Source organism: Magnolia sinica, chromosome 14 (assembly GCF_029962835.1).
Source record: "Magnolia sinica isolate HGM2019 chromosome 14, MsV1, whole genome shotgun sequence".
NCBI classification, from domain to species: Eukaryota; Viridiplantae; Streptophyta; class Magnoliopsida; order Magnoliales; family Magnoliaceae; genus Magnolia; species Magnolia sinica.
Window position 1 is genome coordinate 54161583 of NC_080586.1, and position 23079 is coordinate 54184661.

General features: G+C 38.7%; 1 protein-coding gene across 2 annotated transcripts in view; it reads right to left on the reverse strand.

Moving 5' to 3' along the window:
• Positions 1–11314: 11314 nt before the first annotated feature.
• LOC131225677 (malate dehydrogenase [NADP], chloroplastic) overlaps positions 11315–23079 on the reverse strand; it is a 30478-nt gene continuing 18713 nt past the window's right edge. For both annotated transcript variants that reach the window (XM_058221244.1, XM_058221245.1), the window contains 10 exons: positions 19449–19630; positions 19270–19340; positions 19102–19192; positions 18916–18990; positions 18530–18631; positions 18203–18325; positions 14416–14484; positions 14271–14339; positions 11976–12029; positions 11315–11879 (listed from right to left, as the gene is read on the reverse strand). In XM_058221244.1, coding sequence (XP_058077227.1) covers positions 11826–11879; positions 11976–12029; positions 14271–14339; positions 14416–14484; positions 18203–18325; positions 18530–18631; positions 18916–18990; positions 19102–19192; positions 19270–19340; positions 19449–19630 — 890 coding nt within the window. In that variant the 3' untranslated portion in view covers positions 11315–11825. The remainder of the gene's footprint in view (positions 11880–11975; positions 12030–14270; positions 14340–14415; positions 14485–18202; positions 18326–18529; positions 18632–18915; positions 18991–19101; positions 19193–19269; positions 19341–19448; positions 19631–23079) is intronic.

Genomic DNA, 23079 nt, shown 5'->3' on the forward strand with positions numbered 1-23079 from the left:
GGCGTGCTGCGCAACAACTAGTATCAAAGCTATTGGTTTAGTTCTATTGGGAGCGATGACGGAAGAAAAGAAGACTATAATTGAGAAGTTTGATTGTTCAAACTTTGTCTTCTGGAAGATGCAGATGGAGGATTATCTGTATTAGAAGGACTTCTATATTCCTCTAGGAGGAAAAGAGAAGAAACCAGAAAAGAAGACAGATGATGAATGGTTTTTATTGGATCAGAAGGCTTTAGGAACGATCTGACTCTCTTTATCTAAGAGCGTCGCCTTCAATATATCGAAGATGAAAACCACAAAAGAATTAATGAAAGCCCTAGCCATCATGTATGAAAAACCCTCAGTGTCCAACAAGTTTCATATTATGAAACAATTATTCAACATGAAGATGTCAGATGGTGGGAGCGTGGCTGAACATTTAAACGAGTTCAATATAGTCACGAGCCAGTTAGAATCCATTGGCACTGTTTTTGACGATGAGGTCAGGGCGTTATTGATCTTGTTCAGTTTGCCAGACAGTTGGGATAGTTTGGTGATTGCTGTGAGCAATTCTTTAGGGTCGACAATGCTGAAATTTGATGATATGGCCGGTCTAATTCTCAGCGAAGAATCTAGAATAAAAGCATCAGGAATTTCAGGGGATTCAGAGAATGATCTAAACGTTGAAGGAAGAGGAAGATCGCTAAATAAAGAAGGTAATAAACACAGACGTTTTAAGTCGAGGAAGAAGTCCAAGGGACCGAAAGACAAAGACGGGTGTTGGCATTGTGGTAAGAAGGGGCACATGAAACGTGATTGCAGGGCGCTCAAGAAACAAGAAGGAAGCTCTCAAGGCGGGAAGGATTCAATGAATCTATTTGATGAGAGTGACACAATGGCGTTGATCTTGTCTCTTGATGCGAGGAATGAGTCTTAGGTCATAGACTTGGGTGCTTCGTTTCATGCCACTTCATGTAAGGAAGTTCTGCATAATTATGTATCAGGTGACTTCGGGAGAGTCTACCTGGGTAATGATGAGCCATGCAGTATTGTTAGAGAGGGAGACGTTCATATAAATCAGAAAGATGGAATGACTTTGAAATTGAAGAATGTCAAACATGTACCGAGTTTGAAACGTAACTTGATCTCAGTGGGGCAGTTGGCCGATACCGGTTATGTGACAACATTCACCAGTGATTCCTGAAAAATCACAAAAGATGTCTTAGTGATATCTCGAGGCAAGAAGGAAGGTACCTTGTACGTGACTTCAGGATCATATAATTCACTCGCAGTCGCATCAACTAGAGTAAATGGGCAGTTATGGCATCAGAGGTTGAGACATATGAGTGAGAAGGGGATGAAAGTGTTATTGTCAAAGGGGAAGCTACCAGGGCTGAAGTCTATTGACTTGGAATTCTGCGAGGATTGCGTGTATGACAAACAGAAGAGGGTAAGTTTCAAGAAGACAGGACACGCTCTAAAGACGCATCTGTTGGAGCTTGTACACACTGATGTGTAGGGACCGGCACAGGTATTATTTCTTAGTGGCTCACGTTATTTTGTTTCTTTTATTAATGATGCTAGTAGAAAACTGTGGGTCTATTTCTTAAAGCATAAATCTGATTATTTGTTGTATTTAAGAAGTGGAAAGACGCCCTGAAAATCGGGGGTCGAGCAGGTACCCAACTCCCGAGTTCCAACGCATCACTTATGCAACATACATAATGATGATTTGATGTTGTCCATGTTAGTGCATAAAACATGAATGAGATTAAGCTAAATCAGCAAATCATACTCCAGGGACGGTTAAATTTACACAAGCGGAAGACTGTAATCAGAGTATAAAATATATAAATCATTGTAGGTCCCCAAAGCATGAACGCATTGCCAGGTCAAATAGTTACAAGTATTAATTCAAAATACAAAATGTCAAAAGAGTGGCAGTCTTCTACAAGCATAAACCCTGAAGCCCCGTCAATTCAGAATGGTCTACGAGAACCCGCCTGAATACTGCATATATGAGAAAGCATCCTCATCGTCCTCAAAGTCTGGCTCCGCCTCGCAGGCTATGTCATCATCTGAACCTACAACAAGGTCTGGTTGGTGTGTACAACACCGTCCCGTAACGTGGGAGTGAGTGATCAACTCAGTGGAACAATAAAGCAAAGGTTCACATGTTATCAATTCAGTCAAGCAGTAATGATAACGCAATACAAGCAAACATCCCTAAGTACTGTGATTAATGCAAGAATGATATGAAATAATGATGCATGCCCTCGCCTGCGCTCCATCAGCGACTTCATCTCACGATCGCGCATGAAACACTTCCTCAGTGCTTGACCTGCTACGCCAAACGCACACGTAATGCGGTGCATGTGCGTGATTACCAAGTTCTTATTAGTCCTTTTCATACAGTAGGATTGGGAAGCTAAGGTACCTCCCTTATATCAATTCCCAAACAATGATCCATTCGAGGGTAGCCAGTCTTAGCAATTCTCATACGATGTTGCGGTTCTAGGTCACTGCAAAGGGCTCGTCACATTATCAGTGCAGGCCTAGTTTGTACTCTGGTTGCTACGGAAAAACTCGTCGCCTCAACGTAGTCTCAGAGTACACTTGAGGTCACTACCACCCACACCCTACCAACTGGCAGTCTATTTTCAAAGGCTCGTCACCAACCCGACTGGGGACCACAGCCAGGCTGCGCAAGGGTAGGCCGACAGCTCGAATACAGTGTCCCATACCACTGTATTCGGCTCACGAGTTTGGGTTGCTCACTGGTCACTACGGGGAGGCTCGTCACCCCAGCGTAGGCCGACAGCTCGACCACGGTGTCCCATATCACCATGCCCGACTCATGAGTCTTAGCGGATCGAGGTACCAAGGTTAAAGGGGTTTTCCATTGGTGACTTTGGTACCTTAGATTCAAGCAGTAGCGTCCATACATGGTAAACATACATCGGGTCAATCGGGTTGCTTGACGAGCTTGACTGGTATGAGTGCACGTTGACTTGATCAACATGGAGTGCGTAAGCATTCCGCGTGGCCTAACCACTGCCGTCAAATGACGTACGACTCGAATTCGTCGAACGTATCCATCATGACTAAATCAATTCAGCCACCCATCGTAAACCATTTCCGATTGCCTGGACTACATTGTAGCCCCAATTACACTTCAAATACAATAGACATTCATATGTACTAGTCAAAACAGTATGTAGCAACAAATTCAAATATAAATCTCATATAAGCATTTAAACGAGCACCTGGAGTACATGTTAACATACATAAACATTCATCCATAAAACACGTAGTAGTAAGATAGGTTATATGAAGGGAATTGTAACTATAGATAAGGGAATTGAGAATCATATCTCAACACCCTAATTAAAGACATTTCAACAAGCGTTTTCTTATTCAGGCATTTTAACAAACACTTAGACTACACATATTACATACTTGAAATAAATTAGTTAAAACACATATCGTAGCAAATCCTTCCACATAGGAATTGCCACACGTACAACCATCATGTAGCCTCAAACATAAATCATGGCAAACACAAATCATAATTCCATACTCATTCAAACATTTCAACAAACACTTGGAATGCATTAAAATCAACATAGTTTACATATATGTGTAATATACGAGAAACGTTGTATCTAAGCATATGAGATAGCAATCAAGTCAGTCATAAATCATTAACTGACATTGAAAGCCTTGAAAATCATAGCCTAAACATTTATAGTCCGCACCCTTCGCCGGTAAACGCGTAACGAACTCAGTTTAAACACTAAGTCTTTGTTTACGGCACAACGGCAACCTATAACATGAAACAGGTCAGCTATTTCACCATTTACTCTACCTGAATCCCTAAAACATATTAGGGTTAGGATTTCTTACCCGAAAATGAAATCAAAATCGCCAGTATAGCGATACAGATAGGTCGATTCAGCACGTGGAGCGATGAGCTCGGATACCAGGAACTCTCTCCCACTTTCTCTCTCACTTTCTCTCACTTTCCTTCTCTCTTTGCTCTCTTCTCTCTCCTAGGGTTGCAAAATCGTATGGAATGAGAGAGAGAGAGGGTTTAAGGCCCTTATATAGGCCCAGGTTTGATGGAAATGGCCCCAGGGCCAAGGTAGACTTAGGTTATATCCAAAGGGTGCCTGTTTCAGCCTAACAGAGCACTTCTGGTGGCCCCTTTTTCACGTGCTATCGGACTTAAGCTCCCTGACATTGGATCTAGGTCAAGCTAAGTTTTTGTTCCGATCGGGTTTACAGATCAGCCCTGGCGGACTAGTTTCAGTTTAACGATCACCGGCACTCGATCAGGGCCACAAGTACACCGACATGTGTGGGACATTTCTCTTGATCCGAGGTATATTTGGGTCAGATTCTGACAGCCTGAATCCTTATATTTGGCCCGCAAGCGACACGACTCAGATTACTTAAATTCAGATTTTATTTCTAAAGATATTCACGTTTCTCACACACTTTGCTCCGGGCTCAAGATGTGCATTTCTAGACGCAATTAAGACTTGATTTCCGAGGAGGTTGTCAAGTCCAGTAATGCGGTCATAGCTGTATAGTTTCGGGGTAATCAGACTTTTGACATGCGGTCCAGGTCCGATACGAAGTTTCAAGGTGCTCCCGAGAGCAACTAGGTTTAGAGATTGATCCTAAGTTTTAGGGTATTATAGCGGTATCGATTCTACTCATTTTGGGTCTTGCAGTTTGTATTTAAAGTGATTAGGGCCCATTGCACAGAGAATCTAGTTTAACGCTAAATTAATTCTCGTTTAGTTTCTAAAGGATTTGGTCCTATTTGATTTCTGCTTGAGGTGGTACTTGGGCCTTTGTAGTTTATATAGAAAGTGATCCAAGCGATTAATACTTAACTAAATTATGCCCTAATTACAACAGAATAAGGTCCTACAACAGTTCTACGTCCAAGGACGTCCATTGCCAAGTTGAAAAAAATTCGGGATGTTACAAAAGTAATGGTAGAAAACGAGACAGGTAAAACAGTAAAATGTCTCAGATTTGATAATGGGGGAGAGTACTGTGATAAGAAATTTGATGAGTATTGTACAACAAATGGAATCAAACATCAAAAAACAATTCCAGGGACACCGCGACAGAATGGTGTGACTGAGCGCATTAACAGGACCATCCTTAAGCGCGCCAGGAGCATGAGGTTACATGCAGGGTTGCCCAAGACTTTTTGGGCAGATGTTGTAAATACTGCCGCATATCTCATCAATAGAAGTCCCTCGGCACCATTGGATGGTAGGCTACTAGAAGAAACGTGGACTGGGAAAGAAGTGAACCTTACACATCTCGGAGTGTTCGGTTGCACTTCATATGTTCACATTGATGCAGAGCACAGAAACAAGCTGAATATGAAGTCCAAGAGGTGTACGTTTATAGGCTACGGGTAGCATGATTTTGACTACAGGTTTTGAGATACAGAAAACAGAAAAATTATCAGAAGCAAGGACGTAGTCTTCAATGAAAAAGTGATGCATAAGGACAGTGTGCAGGAAAATAAAGCCGATGAGAAAGAATTCGAAGAGTTGGAAGAGTTACCAGACATGGGTGTTACAACGCCACAGGATGATTATGCATAGGAGCATTATGAAGCAAAGCCACAGACACCGGTTGTGAGGAGGTCTACTCGGGAGAGGAGACCCATGGTCCGATACTCACCCTCCTTACATTATCTACTACTGACAGATAATAGTGAACCAGAATGTTTTGAGGAGGCATTATAGTCATATACATGGGTTAAGTGAGAGCAGGCCATGGATGATGAGATGGACTCTCTTGAGTCTAATCGTACATGGGAGCTAGTTACTCTGCCCAAGGGTAAGAAAACTCTTCATAACAAGTGGGTTTATAGACTGAAGGAGGAGCACGATGGTACAAGGCTAGATTGGTTGTGAAAGGGTTTCAACAAAAAGTAGGTATCAATTTCACTGAAATATTTTCACCTGTGGTGAAAATGTTTACGATTCGTATGGTCTTGAGTATAGTGGCTACAGAGGACTTGCATCTAGAGCAGCTAGATATTAAGACAACCTTTCTTCATAGGGACCTTGAAAAAGAGATATATATGCATCAGCCGACAGGATACGTGGCACCAGGAAAGGAGAACAAGGTGTACAGATTGAAGAAGAGTCTATATGGCTTGAGCAGGCCCCGAAGTAGTGGTACAAGAAGTTTGACGGTTTCATGTCGAGAAACAGTTTTAGGAGATGTTATGCAGACCACCGTTGTTATTTGAAGAAATTTGATACGTCGTACATCATCATTCTTCTGTATGTTGATGATATGCTTATGGCAGGTTCAAGTATAAAGGACATCTCAAATCTAAAAAGATAACTGTCTAGAGAATTTTTCATGAAGGATTTAGGAGCTGCAAAATAAATCCTAGGCATGAGGATAAAGCGTGACAGGAAAAACAAGAAACTGGTTTTGTCTCAGGCAGAGTACATAGCTAAGGTACTTGATCAATTTAATATGCAAGGTGCTAAGCCGGTTAGCACTCAATTAGCCAACCACTTCAAGCTATCTAAGCAGCAAGGTGCAAAAACGCAGGAGGAATGGGACTACATGGCTAAAGTCCCATATGCGTCAGCTATTGGGAGTCTCATGTATGCTATGGTGAGCACGAGGCCAGACATTGTTCAAGCAGTGTGAGTTGTTAGCAGGTTCATGAATAACCCCGGGAAGGAATATTGGGAAGCTGTGAAGTGGATCCTCAGATACCTGGTAGGTACTAAGGATGTAGGGCTGTGCTATGGTGGATCGAAAATCAAGCTAGAAGGCTATGTTGATTCAGATTTGGCAGGAGATATCGACAGCAAAAGAAGCACTATAGGTTATGTCTTTACTCTGGGAAGTGCGGCAGTCAGTTGAGTCTCTCAGTTACAGAAGATAGTATCTATCAGTACGACGGAAGCAGAATATGTTGCGGCTACAGAAGCGTCCAAGGAGATAGTGTGGATGCAAGGTTTCATGGAAGAGTTTGGTAAGAAGCAAGCAGATTGCAAGCTGTACAGTGACAGTCAGAGTGCAATACACTTGGCTAAGAATTCAGACTTTCATTCAAGAACCAAGCATATTGACATCAGATATCACTTCATACGTTCGTTACTGGAAGATGGATCGATTACTCTGGAGAAGATTCATACAAGTGAGAATCTTGCGGATATGCTGACCAAGGCGGTCACACGGGAGAAATTGAAGCTCTGTTCAGCTTTGATTGGTCTTCAGGCTTGAAGACGAGGAAGTGGTGCACTCCAGATGTAGAAGACGAAAGTTTATGGCGATGTGTCTCCAAGTGGGAGATTGTTGAGATGTGGAGCCACATCTGGGGGCCGCTCGACCAGTCGAGTGCCCCCTCGACCAGTCGTGGACTGGCTCGACTCAATGACCAGCGAGCATCAGTTTTTGGGTTCCGAAGTACTCGACCGGTCGTGGCCCATGCTCGACCAGTCGAGGTTACGCAGATTCGTTTCCGAATTCGATGTGGACTGCGGATTTTTGAGTTGGTTTTCGCAGAGGTGCGAAAGAGAAATTGCCTAAACTATAAATAGGTGTCCCTAGGACTTTTCTAGGGTATGAGAAATAATTCTAAGGTCTGGGCAAAGGATTTTCTATATACTTCTAAGGGAAAGGTTAGTATATTGCCTTGTAATCTTCATTTTTCTTCATTGTGGAAGTTTGCATCCGTGGTTTTTTACCATTGTTGGAGTTTTTCCACATATATCTTGTTTTGTGGTTTGTTTGGAATGCTTTGATTCTTCTGCTGATTTATATTTTTTTTTTGTTTATCGTTTGTGGCTGAGACTGGAGATCGAATTCGGTTCACTGTGTTGTTGGTGTGCTGCGCAACAGCCCCGTATGTTCAAGAAATGCTAAAACGATGTGGTACTGCATGGAAGTTTTGTGGATCTTCACGATGATGTGTTAGTCTAAAACGTTTAATGAATTTTTTTTTTGCCCCTACCAGAAAAAAGAAGAAGATGAAAGTGATTGGACAACTAAGATCACAGTTTCTTGATTGTGGACCATTGCTTTTTAAAAAAAAATTATCCATCCATTTTCTGGCCATTGTTCGAATAGTTACCTTTCCATGGATGGCTTTCGTTATGGCCCATTGGCATCATGGTCAACCAAATCAACTGCCTTGATCATTGTACACCACTGCCATGTGCGTGCATTGCCTTATTTACCAGGACCTTTTGGATTAGCTACCGAAGTGATGTCACCACATTCTATGGGCCCCACCATCATGGATGTGTTGTATCTAAACCGTTCATCCATTTTGACAGATCATTTTAGTGCATGAGCCAAAGAATGAGGCAGATCCAAAGCTCAAGTGGACCCCACCACAGAAAACAGTGGGGACAATGACGCCCACCGTTGAAACCTTCATAGGGCCCAGCATGATGTTTATTTGAGATCTAAGTTAACACAGACATGGAATAAGGGAAGATATAGTAATCAGCTTGATCAAAAACTTCCGTGGCCTCTAGATGTTTTTAAGGGTAGGCGTTCAATCCCCACTGTATTCTATGGTGGGGTCCACTTGAGCTTTGGATCTGCCTCATTCTTTGTCTCATGCCCTAAAATGGTCTCTCCAAATGGATGGACAGTGTGGATACAACACATACATCTTGGGGGGGGGGCCCACAGAATGTAGTGACATCACTTAGGTAGCGACTCTCGGTACTTTCAGGTTCAGTAGCTAATCTGCGTCCGTGGGCGGCAGGGTTTGCTGTTAAGAGCACTGAAGGAATTAGGCGGACAAGGAATACAGAGAAGTCCATGCGGTACATCCGACACATTTAAAACGTTGCTTAATGTGGGTGGGCCTCAAGTGAATATAAAGGAGACACAACGCACAGGTCACTTCATCGGTTGAGTGGGCCAGTAAAAAGTGATCAATTGACATCCCTACGATTTATATCTTGAATGCAATTATCTAAGGTTCTGACCATGCATCTGGACCATCCGTCTATTTGGTCCTGAGGTGAATGGTTGCTATTAGAGGGGTTTGCCCATTGGTTGTTGGCATTTATACTTTTTCTAATCGTCCCACTCTAATGCTAAATTCTATGGCTAGGATAACCCAACAGCCATGATCCCTGGGTCACAACAAATTCACGGTTCAAAGCTCACACACGTGGGTCATGTGTAGGCAGATTGAATGCTTGATATAACACTAAATAAAATACAAGGTTTTCTTTCAAATTTTGGGAAAATAATAACGTGGCCAAACACATTTTAAGTCACTAGGAAACAAAAATCCATTTCTCAAGTTTGTTTTGGAAGGATCCAAACAAGCTCTAAATTTGCAATTATAAAGAATTGTTCCATGGTTCTGTTAGTTCTACTAATTTTTAAGCTACTGGAATCTACAGCCTTCCTCAAACCTCCTATTTATCATTGACCCTTTCTCAACAAACAGTCATCCACAAACAACATATGCCAAGGAACCTCTTCTTCCACATTGGCAGTTAATAGTATTTAAAAAAAAACTGCCAATTAATTTATCTATAACAATTGCAAAAGGGTATAGGGTTAATGTTGACCTCTAATGAATTCCAACCTGAGAAACCCAACCCGAATTTCTCTATACTTGACCCAACCCGCCCGCGCCGCCCCCCCCCCCCAATGCCCAGCTTGAGCTAACCCGACCCAGATTTGTTCCACCTGAACTCAACTTGATCTCAAACCAAATTGGCATTTTCCAACCTGAACCTAACCCAAGAACCCATTGTGTATTTATAATAAGAATAATTTTCAAAAATAAAAATTATTTTTAGTAAGTAAATAAATATATTAATTATTTAAACTTTATATAAAAAGTATGTATAGCTAGTCAGTAAGAGAAGAGTGTGGATGTCCTGAAGAGGCACATTGGTATCTTTTCAGGAAGAACTCTATGACCATTCAATTACTGTAAATCCTAAATGCTATAATTCAGAAAGAGATCACATTCTCTCCATTTTCTATATAAACCATTGATTGCGAAGTACTTTCGAATTCGATCTCTTGTTGTGTTTATTTGGAACCTTTTAAAGGCATTTCGGTGTCCAAAAATTAGAGATCTGTTCAATACTTAATTTTGCAAATTTTCGTATTGAAATCCAGATTGAGAGTTCATTATATTCTGAAGACAATTTACAATTCTCCTTCATTTCTACTTGCTAAAACTACTAGAAAAGGAGTAGCAAATCTGTCTTGAGAAATTGACTATTCAAGTCAAGCCTTGAACCTGATAGATCTGATTGTCACATTATCTTTTTCCTCTATCCTCCTTTTGTTCTAGTTTGTTATTTTTCCAACTGGACGTCAAGCCTGACCCAACTCAACTCGAACTCAAGTTGGGCCAATCGGACCCGAACCCAAGTTGCAGCCCTATTTGAAACTCATTAAAATCTGACAACAAGCTGTTCTCAATCTTGAACATATTTCACCTTAAACAGTTCATTTAAAATTTAAACTAAATCCAACAAAACTACAACCAAAGTCGGATATTTGGTAAAGAGAAAATAAATATTATTCTTATGTGCTGTAAATCTGTGATTTTTCTTCTTTCACGTGTTAAAGTACCCAAGAGTGGCGAAATATAACCTCTCAAGCACAAGAGAACTGTTAGATTGGGCTCTAACAACAATGTTATGGGTTCAATCCCAGCTTACCCATAATAATGTTGGGGAGAAATTAAAACTATGGAAACCCTTGATAATATACTTGCACAAGGAACATCCATTTTTTACCATTGACTCTATGTTCAGCAGGGTCAAGTCAACCTTAGAGATCAGTTTAAATCTTGCTACCTGCTTTGATTATTTTATTTTATTTTATTGTATTTATTTATTAAACATCCATTCGTCTCAACGAGTAGCTTGGTTCGAGTCATGTTGATTCAACTCAATGAGTCTTGGCGAGTCAGAACCAAGCCCCACACAACAGCGAGTCTCTTAGTGACTCAGCTCAAAATCCTGATGAGTCGAGTTGACTCAGACGAGTTTTGAGTCCAGTTACCAGAGTTTAAGAACTATGTTTTCACCATGCATATGTTTCTTACATCAACAGAGATGTGGCATTCCAAGTGGGGAAGTACTGTTGTGCCAGACATGGCTCATATGGCCAGAATACCTTCCCCAAGTTTTAATGTGCCACTGCACATAATGGTCCACCAACATGGGCATAGACAACGGATTTCAACAAAAACTACTCGGTGAATGCATGCACTCTCCTAGCGAACACTCTATCCAACAGTTAAAATGCTGACTGGAGAGCTCCACATGGCTGCAAAAACTCAATTAACATAGAATAAATACTCAATTAACATAGAATACATTGACTATGAAAGCCAGAAAGTTTCATGCAACAATTAAGCCAATGATAAAAATTTGCACACCTTTCTAAACCATTCCGCCGCTGGAGGAATCTTGAATCACCGCTGAGAATCGTGCGAACAGTCGGCTCATATGTTCTTGGGCATTAAGAACACCCAAAAAACAGTGAAATGTTGTAGTTATAGAAATAGAATATCATACATTAGATCCAAATCTATATTTATTTTAAATCCGCCAAACAATCTCAAAGCTACTCATTCGAGGCCATTAGGACCTCACAAATTGGCAGTGGGTTGAGAGCAACACATTATTTCCTTCTGTAAGTTCTTGACTACTCCCAATCGTGGGCTATAAGTACATGTAAATATAGAAGTGAAGAGTAGCTTATTTTGATGCCAAATATCAGCTCTTTCGAAGAGGATAAATATTGAATGCCTTTAGAAGACTTCAATCTCATTAGTGCTACTGTTCTCCAGGAAGCATGGTGTCCCCAGGGAGATCGCAATATGCATTACCCTGAAAATAGCATATTAGATTGAATAGTTTGTTTAAATAAATATCTATCAAGTGATTGCACAAGAATTTGTAATCATGTGGGACCCATCTACTTACCTCCCCTGTAAGGTGGCCAACACATCTTTTTTCAGCAAGCAACTCAGCTTCAGTCTGTAACAGGACCAACAAATGATATCATATGGGAGGTGACTGCTAGGGCTGTCAACATGTCGGTTCAGGTTGGATCTTATGGTACCCATACCCACATTAAACGGGTTTAGTCTTGCGGGTTTGGGTCTTGTTCTTGAAGACTTGGGACCATATCCGGTTGGGTCCGGATACCCATCGGTTCTTTAGATCTAGGTTTCTAGTTGGTTTGGGTTAAACAAGAGAATTTACATGATCAGGTCTACTTGATGGATGGTTCTGGATCACATATGCACATGCAACTTTGGCATTTGTGGCATGTGAATGTGCTACCTTACATGCATATGGCTTGGGAAGCCTTATTCCTTGCTAGAATAAACAAAGATGTAAGCAAAAATGCCGAAAAACAAGCCAATTTTATAGTTTTAGATATGTGATTAACCTCAAATGCATAACTAAGATTGCCATTTTCATTGTGCGAGAACACATATGGAGGCGAAGGAAAGCCCACCAGAGATGTTGCTTATCAACTACAAGGGAAGAAAACACTAGGTTTTCTAGTAGGAAAGGGATTTCTCTGAGAGAGAGAGAGAGAGAGAGAGAGAGAGAGAGAGAGAGGTTTCTCAAACCAAATCCCTACACCTATATTTATAGACCTTTATCCTAAATAAATCCCAACTAGAGACTAACTCTATCATATGTTAAGTTATGGTGGTAATGAGGTACATTGCATTTCCATGCTCCTTTCTAATTAGAAAATTCAATCTACAACCTCTAATCCGGTAGATCCAGTATGAGATCTCTGAGACTATAATCCTCCCTAGGGGATGACATCACACCAAATCCATAAGTGGACCAAAACGATTTGTCCCAATCTCTAACCACTTGTCCTAAACTGTTGATTTGATCATACTCAATCGGACAAGTTTGATTCCATCTGTGCACACACACAAATCCTGATGCTCTGATTATAACACACACTCATCTACTTTTTGAGATCGAACCTATTTTAACTTGGCAAACTTGATCAATCAAATCCCATTAAAATACTAATATAATAATAAATATTTTTCCAAAAATAGTTCGCAAATCTGACCATCCATTCGATCCAATATATTAGATAAGTCTCATATGCTTCGTCACCTATGTGCGATCATCTATGATCTTCCTCTCACCATTTTCATTACCCAATCTTGATTTGACTGCTTTCCCAGTATGCTTCTAATCCAACTGAATATGTGCACATGCCTTGAGAATATGTAACAATAGCATCATCGCATCACGACCTTGCCACATGGCAGTAATAAGGACATAAGAGCACCTACGGGACTATCATACTCATGTAGTGACTAGACTGGAATCAATTTTTCGCTTGTAGGTAATTAGTCTCACAACACGTGTGACTTAATTCGCACATTATGAATGATCAAGCGTTCCTCGTCTATGTGAATCATCATTGGGGATCCATCCGATCAAACCTATGATCCGTCCCCATTGCCATATATAGGCTTACACAATCTTGACTGGCTACAGAGTCAATCATGCCAACCTCTATGAGATCTCATCCTGATCATCTTATGAATCGTGGCAGAAGTATATCTCATATGTACATTCATCACTCCTGTTGTGCATACCTACACAATTATCTACACCGTGTGAGAAGCAGATCAAACCTTTGATCGACGAATGTTGGCCACATCTCATTCTGATGGCCAATCCGAATATCTATGTATTCATCGTCATGAAGCAATCCCATCCATATATAAACTCATACATCAGAAAATCTCAAATATAATCCAATGACTAAATATGTAGTAATGGTCTGATGGGCAATATATATATATATATATATATATATATATATATATATATCATCTAGTTCATATATATATAAACCTCTATCTGTATCTAGTGTTTATATGTTGATATATATATATCTATATATATATATATATATATATATATATATATATATATATATATATATATATATATATATAATATCACCCTTAAAACTAACTGGACCTGACTTGGACCCAACCCAGATCTGAGTTGGGTCCTAGTTGATGGACCTGATTGAACCTGAATGGACCCAAAATTAACTGGGTCACAAAAATTGAGAACCGAGCCCGAACTGGTCAAAAAATTGAAACCGGACCCATTAAAATTGGGTCGGGTCAATCAGGAACCTGCAAGTGCGGTACCCATTGACAGCCCTAGTGAATGCTCAATGGCAGATGACTGCATGTCAATTGAGAAGCATACCCTTTTTATACGACTGCGGAGGAAATCATCAAAGATTACATCTTTGGCTAGTTCATAATCACCATCACCCTGAATAGTAGAAATGATTGTTCAGAGGTGCAACAGTATAAACAAATTCAAAAGAAAAATCAGAGTAATGACTAACCTTCGATCTGCATGGCATGCTGAAAATGATATCCTCTGCTATACCATAAGGATTTCCATTGGTATAAACCTGGAATTTCAGTGCAAATAGCTGATCTTAAAACAGTCTCAAGAAAAGGATGTTACTCTACAATGTTATATGCGGCTTACATGAATTTGCAGTCAGTAGACAATAGTTGATGGTGAAGCTAAAGAAGGTGCATGATATGATATTGTAATTTCTCAAACAAGATAATGGCTACCTTCAATTTTTTTTAGGGCGTGTTTGGATACATGGAATCCAAAGAAAGAGAATAATAATAATAATTTTCCAATGATAATTTCCGTGAGAATATTGAAGCAAGGTAACAATTTTAGAGTCTTATTTGGGTAGCAAGTGAAAACCTCATTTTCCTCTCACAAGAGTCACCTAGTTTCTTGTGAAAAGAATTCAAATTATGGAAAAGTGTAATTATTACTGTCTGGAATCCATCATTTTCTGTGCTATCCAAACAACACAATTTGTCACATGTAAGGAAAACCTTTTTCCTTTTCCATTGTTTAGCATAGAATCCCTGGTATATTAACGTCACTTTAGGTTAATTTATATGTTCTTCACATTTATTGGCAACACTAATGGAAGCAAATGGACCCTAGGGATCAGCAGCAGTCGTAACAAGTGAATAAAGGTGGTTACATGCAGATTCACAGCACAGAAGATGATAATACCCTCAACAGGTGCTAAAAGAGTTTGATGATTTCTGTGCAATGCAAAAGGTATGAAAACTGCGGAATCATGCTGATTATTGTACACTGCTAAGAAATACAACCCGTTCAAAGTTTGGAATAGTGGCAATTCAGAAACCAATATCTAAATTTGTTGCAGACCAAAACAAAGGAAAGATCTTACAATTTTTTGTGCGACGACCAAATATCATAGGAGAAGCAAGCATTAATATGATCCTTGATCCAAGGATATGCAGTAACACTTTTAATATGTTGAAGTGGGGTCCATGATTCAATGGTCCATACTGTTTCTATTGAAATCCACCTTTGCATGCACCATGCCCCATAAATGTCTTGAATAAGACAATCCTTTTATGGCTTGAAAATAGATGACTAGAGAGCAGAAATACAGCAATGATCCACACTGAACTAAAAAAGGCCCACAATTGGTGGATAGAATTTTGCAATCTGTGTATATTTCGTGTATATTCTCTCATGTTCTGGATTAATGAACTAGATGCCCCGCCTAAAATAAAAAAACTGCAAGCGCACCCAAGGATACTTTGCATAGATACTCAAGTTGAGGATCATATGATTCCATAGGGTTTCTTAGCTTTAACTGCTAAGCATTTGGACAAGTTTACAACTATTCAGATACAACAATTCTGTAACACTTGAATAATGATTTCATAGATCACAGTTAGCTCCATGGTCTCATAAGTTGCACTTCGATGCTCAATGGAATTGAATCGCAACGTGTCTGGTTAATAAGGAGAATAAAAAGCAATGTTGTGGTAGCCCCATTCCCTTCAAAACGATGAACTAGCTTCCAAACTAAAGTAGAGATTATTTCAATCCAACTCAAAACACATGGGATTGCGATTAGGAGTTTGGTTGTGACTGTGAATTAAAAATGGTTTCAACCCAATTCAGTCATTCATCATTGTATCAGATGGATTATTGTAATTCAGTTAAGTATCCAAACCCACCATAATTTTTTTCTTTATAATCATGACCACGTTCGACAATCAAGAAATGGGTTCTTCAGTTTTCGCCAGAAGGTAGCTCTTTGTAGCAACTTCTTCAACATTAAATTCCAGTTACTACAGATTTGCAAATAGATGGTGCGACTAGTGTTTGAATTATCTCCGATATTATCGAAATTTCTCCGATATTATCTTTATCTCCAAATCAATGATACCGATAACACTGGTAGTTATACCGATAATGCTGGTAGTATCAGAAATTCTAGGTATTAGGCTATTAGCAATGTATTGCTAAGTATTGCCAATGTATCAATATCGCTAATGTAATTGCCAATATTTTCAACTATGTAAATTCTAGGTGTCACATGTATTGTTGATGCATCAATATCGCCAATGTATCACTAATATTTTCGACTATGTAAATTCTAGGTAATGCTTGTATCATAAGTGTATCGACGATATTTCAAAAAAAAATTATTTCATTCTTCCATAGGCACGTGGTTGTATGTAGTGTTCAATTTATCATTGATAATATCTCGATATTATCAATATTGCAACATGTGCGATATTGAGACCACAATCTTTCGTTCCTTTCCAATTGTTGATGATTACTTGGTGAAATATCATGTGTTGTTGATATTTTGCAATATCGATGGATGTTTGGATGGAAGGTTGGATAGTTAAATAAGCCGGATGGGATGGTTGACTAATTTCTTACAACAACACATGCTTTTAAGGCCCTATTAAATGGAAACTTGTTATGTATGCATTCTTTTTGCATTTTTTTTTATTTTTTTAAAATTTCTAAATATGCAAATATATAATTTTAACATCTCCTGAAGTTTCGCTGAAAATTTCACCGTTTTTGCCATGTTTCCTTGCATTTCCGGTTATCAACGATATTATCGGCGATATCGATATTGTTTCCATATCCCTGGCCAAGCGAAACTTGTAGCGATACTGATAATTCGAACGCTGGGTGTGACTAAGCCCCTCAACAAGAGTTTGGACAATTTCTTATCTGTACAGAAATTTCGCAATTTGTTAAGTGATATGCAGGATCAACTTCAATGCATTAGCAGAAAGAAGATTTCAAATACTATAATTCTCTGATTTGTATGTGCCATTTAAGCATAAACAAGAAGATTTCAATTTCTGAAATTCTCTGATTTATATGTGCGGATAGACAAAATTTTGCTGTCGTAGAGACTACTGAAACAGCAAATTTGTGACAGTTATCAATGTTTTAAATAGTGAATAGCATGTAGCATAACGTTCACCCTTTGAAGTGTGGAGCTTAAGCTACATAGCGTGCAGTGTAAGCAACACGCTACTTCTACATGTTTAGTTAAGGTGGTGCTTGGTTGCATGGCTACGTAGTGTATAGAGTATGCAAAATTGGCATGTAACGTAGGCTACACATGACTAAAGCTATTTTCATGAGCTATGTGCCATTAAGGCTAAGCTACACGCTATATAGCGAAGCTATTTCAAACAATGGTTCTTATAGAGATTGAACAGTCAGCAAATTTATGACAGTGCTTATAGGACATGTGATATTAGAGTCCTTTGCCTAAACATTTCTTAGACATTAAGCCAACAACAAGTAAGAAAACTCTACATGACTAGAAACAAAACAGATAAAATGCAGAAATTATGAGAAATGCATGGATGATTTATCATCACAAGAGAAGTTTGGTCATTACATGATTTGCATTCTCTAAAGATGACCAATGTGTCTACCATGGCCATTTCGAGAGCCTAGGTAAAAGAGGAAGGTTGATGTCTAGTGGGCTACTGCTCATAAAACTTTTTTCCAATTTACCATTTAAAAGACATCCCAAATTTCTGGGTAAAGGCTAAGATGATGGTTGTTCTCTAATGATGGACATGGATTAAAAAAAAAAAAAAAACTACGACTTTTTTTACACTACCAAAAGAAATTATTGCCACTAAACAAATATAACCTGAAGCTATTTCTTGACCCAAAGGTCAATAATCACCAAAACAAGGACCATCCAGGCACGATCCAACCTTATGATTGAATGAAAATGTACTAACATTGAAAATCAATATGCCCGCTGATAATAAACTTACCCCAGTAGAAAACCAATCGCCTTCAGGAGTGGGAGTTACAAGGGATCTCATGGCATCAACAATCGACACGGCAGTTGAGGCAGCCGAAGATCTCCCCCATTTTTGGATTAGCACACCTCCACGCTGAAAATCGAATTTTGTTTCCGTACATTTATAATTATATGTGACAAGATTAATGACCTACTAATTATGAACCGTCTTAGTAGAAACTGAAAAGAAAGAAAAATAAAATAAAATGAATGTGATAGTTTGGTTGTGATTGTGTAATCACATTGAATGCGTTATTGGTTTACTGGATTCTTTTGCTTTTGATCTTAGACTTTGTACCTTCTGAACCCTTTCAGTGAATTCTTCCTGTAACCACTTGGGGTCTTTGATGACTTCCTTCGCAGGTACGCCATTAATTCTAGCATTCAGAAAATCTGGAACCTGTTGAAAAGTTCAACGTGAATTATCTCGAGTGAGATGGAATGAACATTATTTGTCAATTTGCAACTCCCCTACAAAATGTGTCGACTCTAAAAAAAATTTATCTCAAGTGAGACAATGAACATTGTTTATCAATTTCTGCCCCCTTTATAAAACAAATGCTGAAACTCCGTTCACAATAGGTGATAAGAAATTCATCTAATAGCATAAGGTGTTCATGGTGACTAAAACAATAGAATTAAAACAATAGAATAGTGCTTAACCTTTTTAATCTATTCAATTACCTGAGTGGTGGAGTGGTTTCCCCAAATGGTCACATTTGACACCTTATCATAAAATACACCTGCTTTAAGGGCAAGCTGCATAAACCATTAAGCAAAGTTCAAAAATTGAAATTGACCGAAAAGAAGAAGAAGAAGAAGAAGAAGAAGAAGAAGCCTTGCCAATCTGAAAGTATTTAAGCTGTGTACCTGGCATTTTGCCCTGTTTTCATCCAACCTTGTTAAGGCATGGAAATTCTTTGCGGGTATGTTTGGTGCATTTTTCAAACAAATTAAAGCACTACAAAGGAAAATAAATCAGTTTAGCAATAGTAGACACAAACAACTGTATCACGTCTAGAGAAAAAGCTTTCTCACTTCGTATTGCATGGGTTTCCAACAACTATCACTTTAACATTACGGGATGCAACGGCATTGAGTGCTTTTCCCTGAATTATCATTAAAAACCAAATATCAGAATGTATGTAAGCTTTAGGATCCGATCTTGGATCATATGGAAGCTATAATCAATAAGAATGGTAAACTAATATTTGAACCTGTTCAGCGAAGATCTGTCCATTTATATCTAGTAAATCAGCACGCTCCATTCCAGGTCCTCGAGGCTTTGCCCCAATCAAAAGAGCCCATTCTACATCCTGGAACACTTCATAAGGATCGATGCCTATGCTGACTTCCCTCAATAAAGGATATAAGGAGTCCTCCAATTCCATAGCAACTCCTGCACATGTGAGTCATTACTTCTGTAGAATCATAGATTAAAGAGGAGAAGAAAGGAGAGAGAGAGAGAGAGAGAGAGAGAGAGAGAGAGAGAGAGAGAGAGAGAGAGGAAAACGAATTAGGGCTGGACATCCATACTCTTCCCCTTTATATTAATAATAAAAATAAAAAAGTAGAAAAATACCTTCACTATTAACGTTTATATCCCAAACAAGTCCTATATAAACGCTAAATATAAAAGAGAAATAAACTAGGTGGGAGTACAATGGGATGGCCCACATCCTCATACGTTAATACTCTCCCTCAAGCTAGAGTATAGATGTTGTCAATGCCAAGCTCGGAGTATATGCATGTATAGAGATCGTGAGGAAGGGCCTTAGTGAACACCTTAATAATTTAACCTATGACTGGACATATGGTGTAGAGATTTCACCACTGCAGACCTTCTCATGTATAAAGCGACAATCAACTTTAATATGTTTAGTTCTTTCATGATAGGCCAAATTGTTCGCAATGCGGAATGCTTATGATTATCACAAAACACCTGTATAGGTAGATTCACCACAAACCTCATTTCTTGCAACACCTTTTTTGATCCACATTAACTCACAATTAGAATGAGCCATTGCTCTATATTCTGCTTCAATACTTGATTGAGCCACAACACTTTGCTTCTTACTCTTCCACGTGACTAAATTTCTTCCCACAAACGTGCAGTATCTATTAGTAGACCACTTATCTATTAAAGAACCTACCCAGTCAGCATTAGAGTATTCTATGATTTAAAAACGATTGTTCTATCTATACAAAATTCCCTATCCTTGTGCTCCTTCAAGTTGCCACAGAATCTGAACAACTGCATCTAGGTGAGGTACCTTTAGAGAGCTCATTAACTGGCTCACCACACTCACAACATAAGATATGTTTGGCTGAGTGATAGTAAAATAGATAATTTTCCCAACCTTTCTTCTATACCTCCATGGGTCTTCAACTATATTTTTAATTGACCACCAACAAGTTTGTGATTTTGTTCCATTAGAGTATCGATTGGCTTAGCATTAAGAAGACCTGACGTTGTGAGGAAATTCTTTTGAAGATACTTATTAAGATCCCCAATTCCCCTATGGTCACTTCCTGTAACAACAATATCATCAACATATACAACTAACACAATAAGACCTAAGCTGGCTTTCCATACAAAGATGAAATAATCAGCATAACTTCAAACAAAGCCATAGTTCAACAATTCTCTATTGAATTTGTCAAACCATGCACATGGTGACTACTTCAACCCATAGATCGCCTTGTGTAGTTTACGCACCTTGTCAGACTCCCTTGAGCAACAAATCCACGTGGGTTCTCCCATATAGATCTCCTTTGTGAGATCACCATAAAGAAATGTATTTTTAATGTCAAGTTGGAAGTGTTCAACTATGATTAATGGCCATAAAGAGGACAATATGAATGAAGTTCAAGTTGGCAATAGGAGAGGTCTCAACATAATCAACGCCAAGGGTCTGGGTATATCCCTTTGCAACCAAGCAACCCTTTAAATGTTCACCCATACCATCAGATGAAACTTAATGGTGTACACCTATTTGCAACCAATAACATGTTTACTAGCAAGTAGACCAATTAGCTCCTAAGTGTTATTCTAATAAAGAGTAGCCATTTTCTCTTCCATTAGTTGATTCCATCCCTTAAATAAGGTGCTTTGACTTGCGAACAGAGTGAGCGAACAAGGATAGGGCAAACTTACGCAAAATGAGAGATAATCATTAGAAAGAGACATATTTGGAATCGGATGATCAATACATTCATGCTTACCTTTTCTCAAGGCAATAGGAACATTACACCTATATGGAGAACTAACTGGATCACTAAGCTCGGAAGAAGATACGGTGAATGGTACATCACAATTGGTGCACTATCTTTCTGTTTTCGTCGTGAGTTTACTTTTAGTTGAGGCATAGTAGGAATGGGGGAGTCAACAGCAGGAGGAACTTGGATTATGTCTTTTCAATGGCAATATGTATAGGCACATCTTCCACATGAAGAGATTTATTATCTTTTGAGAAGAATGGAGTGGACTAACATTGACACATATATATTGTTTTTAAAGTGAATGACTGTAACAACGATAACCTCTTTATGTCCATGAGTACCTAAGAAAAATACATTTAATGACTCTAAGATCTAACTTATTGTGTCCGACTACAATTGGTAAATTAAAAAAAAAAAAAAAAAAGCATACACATCCAAAAACTTTGGGAGGCAAAGAAAATATCAGAGTATCTAAAGTAAAACTTCATGAGGTGATTAACCCATTAAAACAGTTGAGCGCATTCGATTTATCAGAAAACAAGTTGTTAGTACTACATTATTCCAAAAAAAAAAATAAAAAATAAAAATGGAAACACTTTCATGTGAATTAATAAAACACTAAGTCACCTCAAGTAAATGACGATTTTTCCGTTCTGCAACACCATTTTGTTGTGGGGTGTGGGCACATGATGTTTGATGTGGTATACCGGTTTTAGAATAGTACTGATTAAAGGATTAGGACAAATTCCTTGGCATTATTACAATGAAACACAAACACTTTTAAGTTAAATTTATTTTATACTTCCACATGAAAAGTCTAAAAATTAGAGAGTAATTCAGATCTGTCTTTCGTTAAATAAATTGAAGTCGTTCACGAAAAATCACCAGTAAATGTAACAAAATACTCATACCCTGACCTATTGAAAATTTTAACTGCTCACCAAACATCTGAATGGACTAAAGAAAAAGTAACTAAATTACGTTTTTCCACATGTTGTGGAAAACTAACATGATGATGTTTACTCAACTCACACACAACACACTCTAGAACTGGCATAGATGAGAAAGAATGGATGACAGATATGGAAATACCACTAATACAAAGAAATGTTCTTTTATGCTGTTGCACTAACAATGTCACAGTTAAGATAGAACAACTCATCATGTTCCTGTTCTCTACCAATTTTCCTCTTCTTTTTTAGATCTTGGAAAATACAATCTGGATGATAGAAAGTTACAAAGCAATTAAGAGATATGGTGAGCTTGCTAACAAACATAAGACTTGAAGAAAATTAAGGACATAAAGGACAAATGATAATGAAAGAGAAGAACTGGGATGAACATTACCAATTCCACATACTTTAGACTAGGAACTATCTGTCAAAGTGACAAATGAACTTGTTAGCTTTGTATTAATAGCGGAAAATGCACTGGACTTACCTGTCATATGGTCAGATGTTCTAGAGTCAATGACCCATAAAGCAGGGAATTTAGATCTTAAATAGGCCATACCTGAGGTCACAAATGTAGTCATAGGAGTGGAAGTACCTGTAGAAGTAGCGGGAATAGACTAATTCTAAGATTTTTCAAGAACATGGAATACTCTTCTTGAGTAAGTGTAACCAT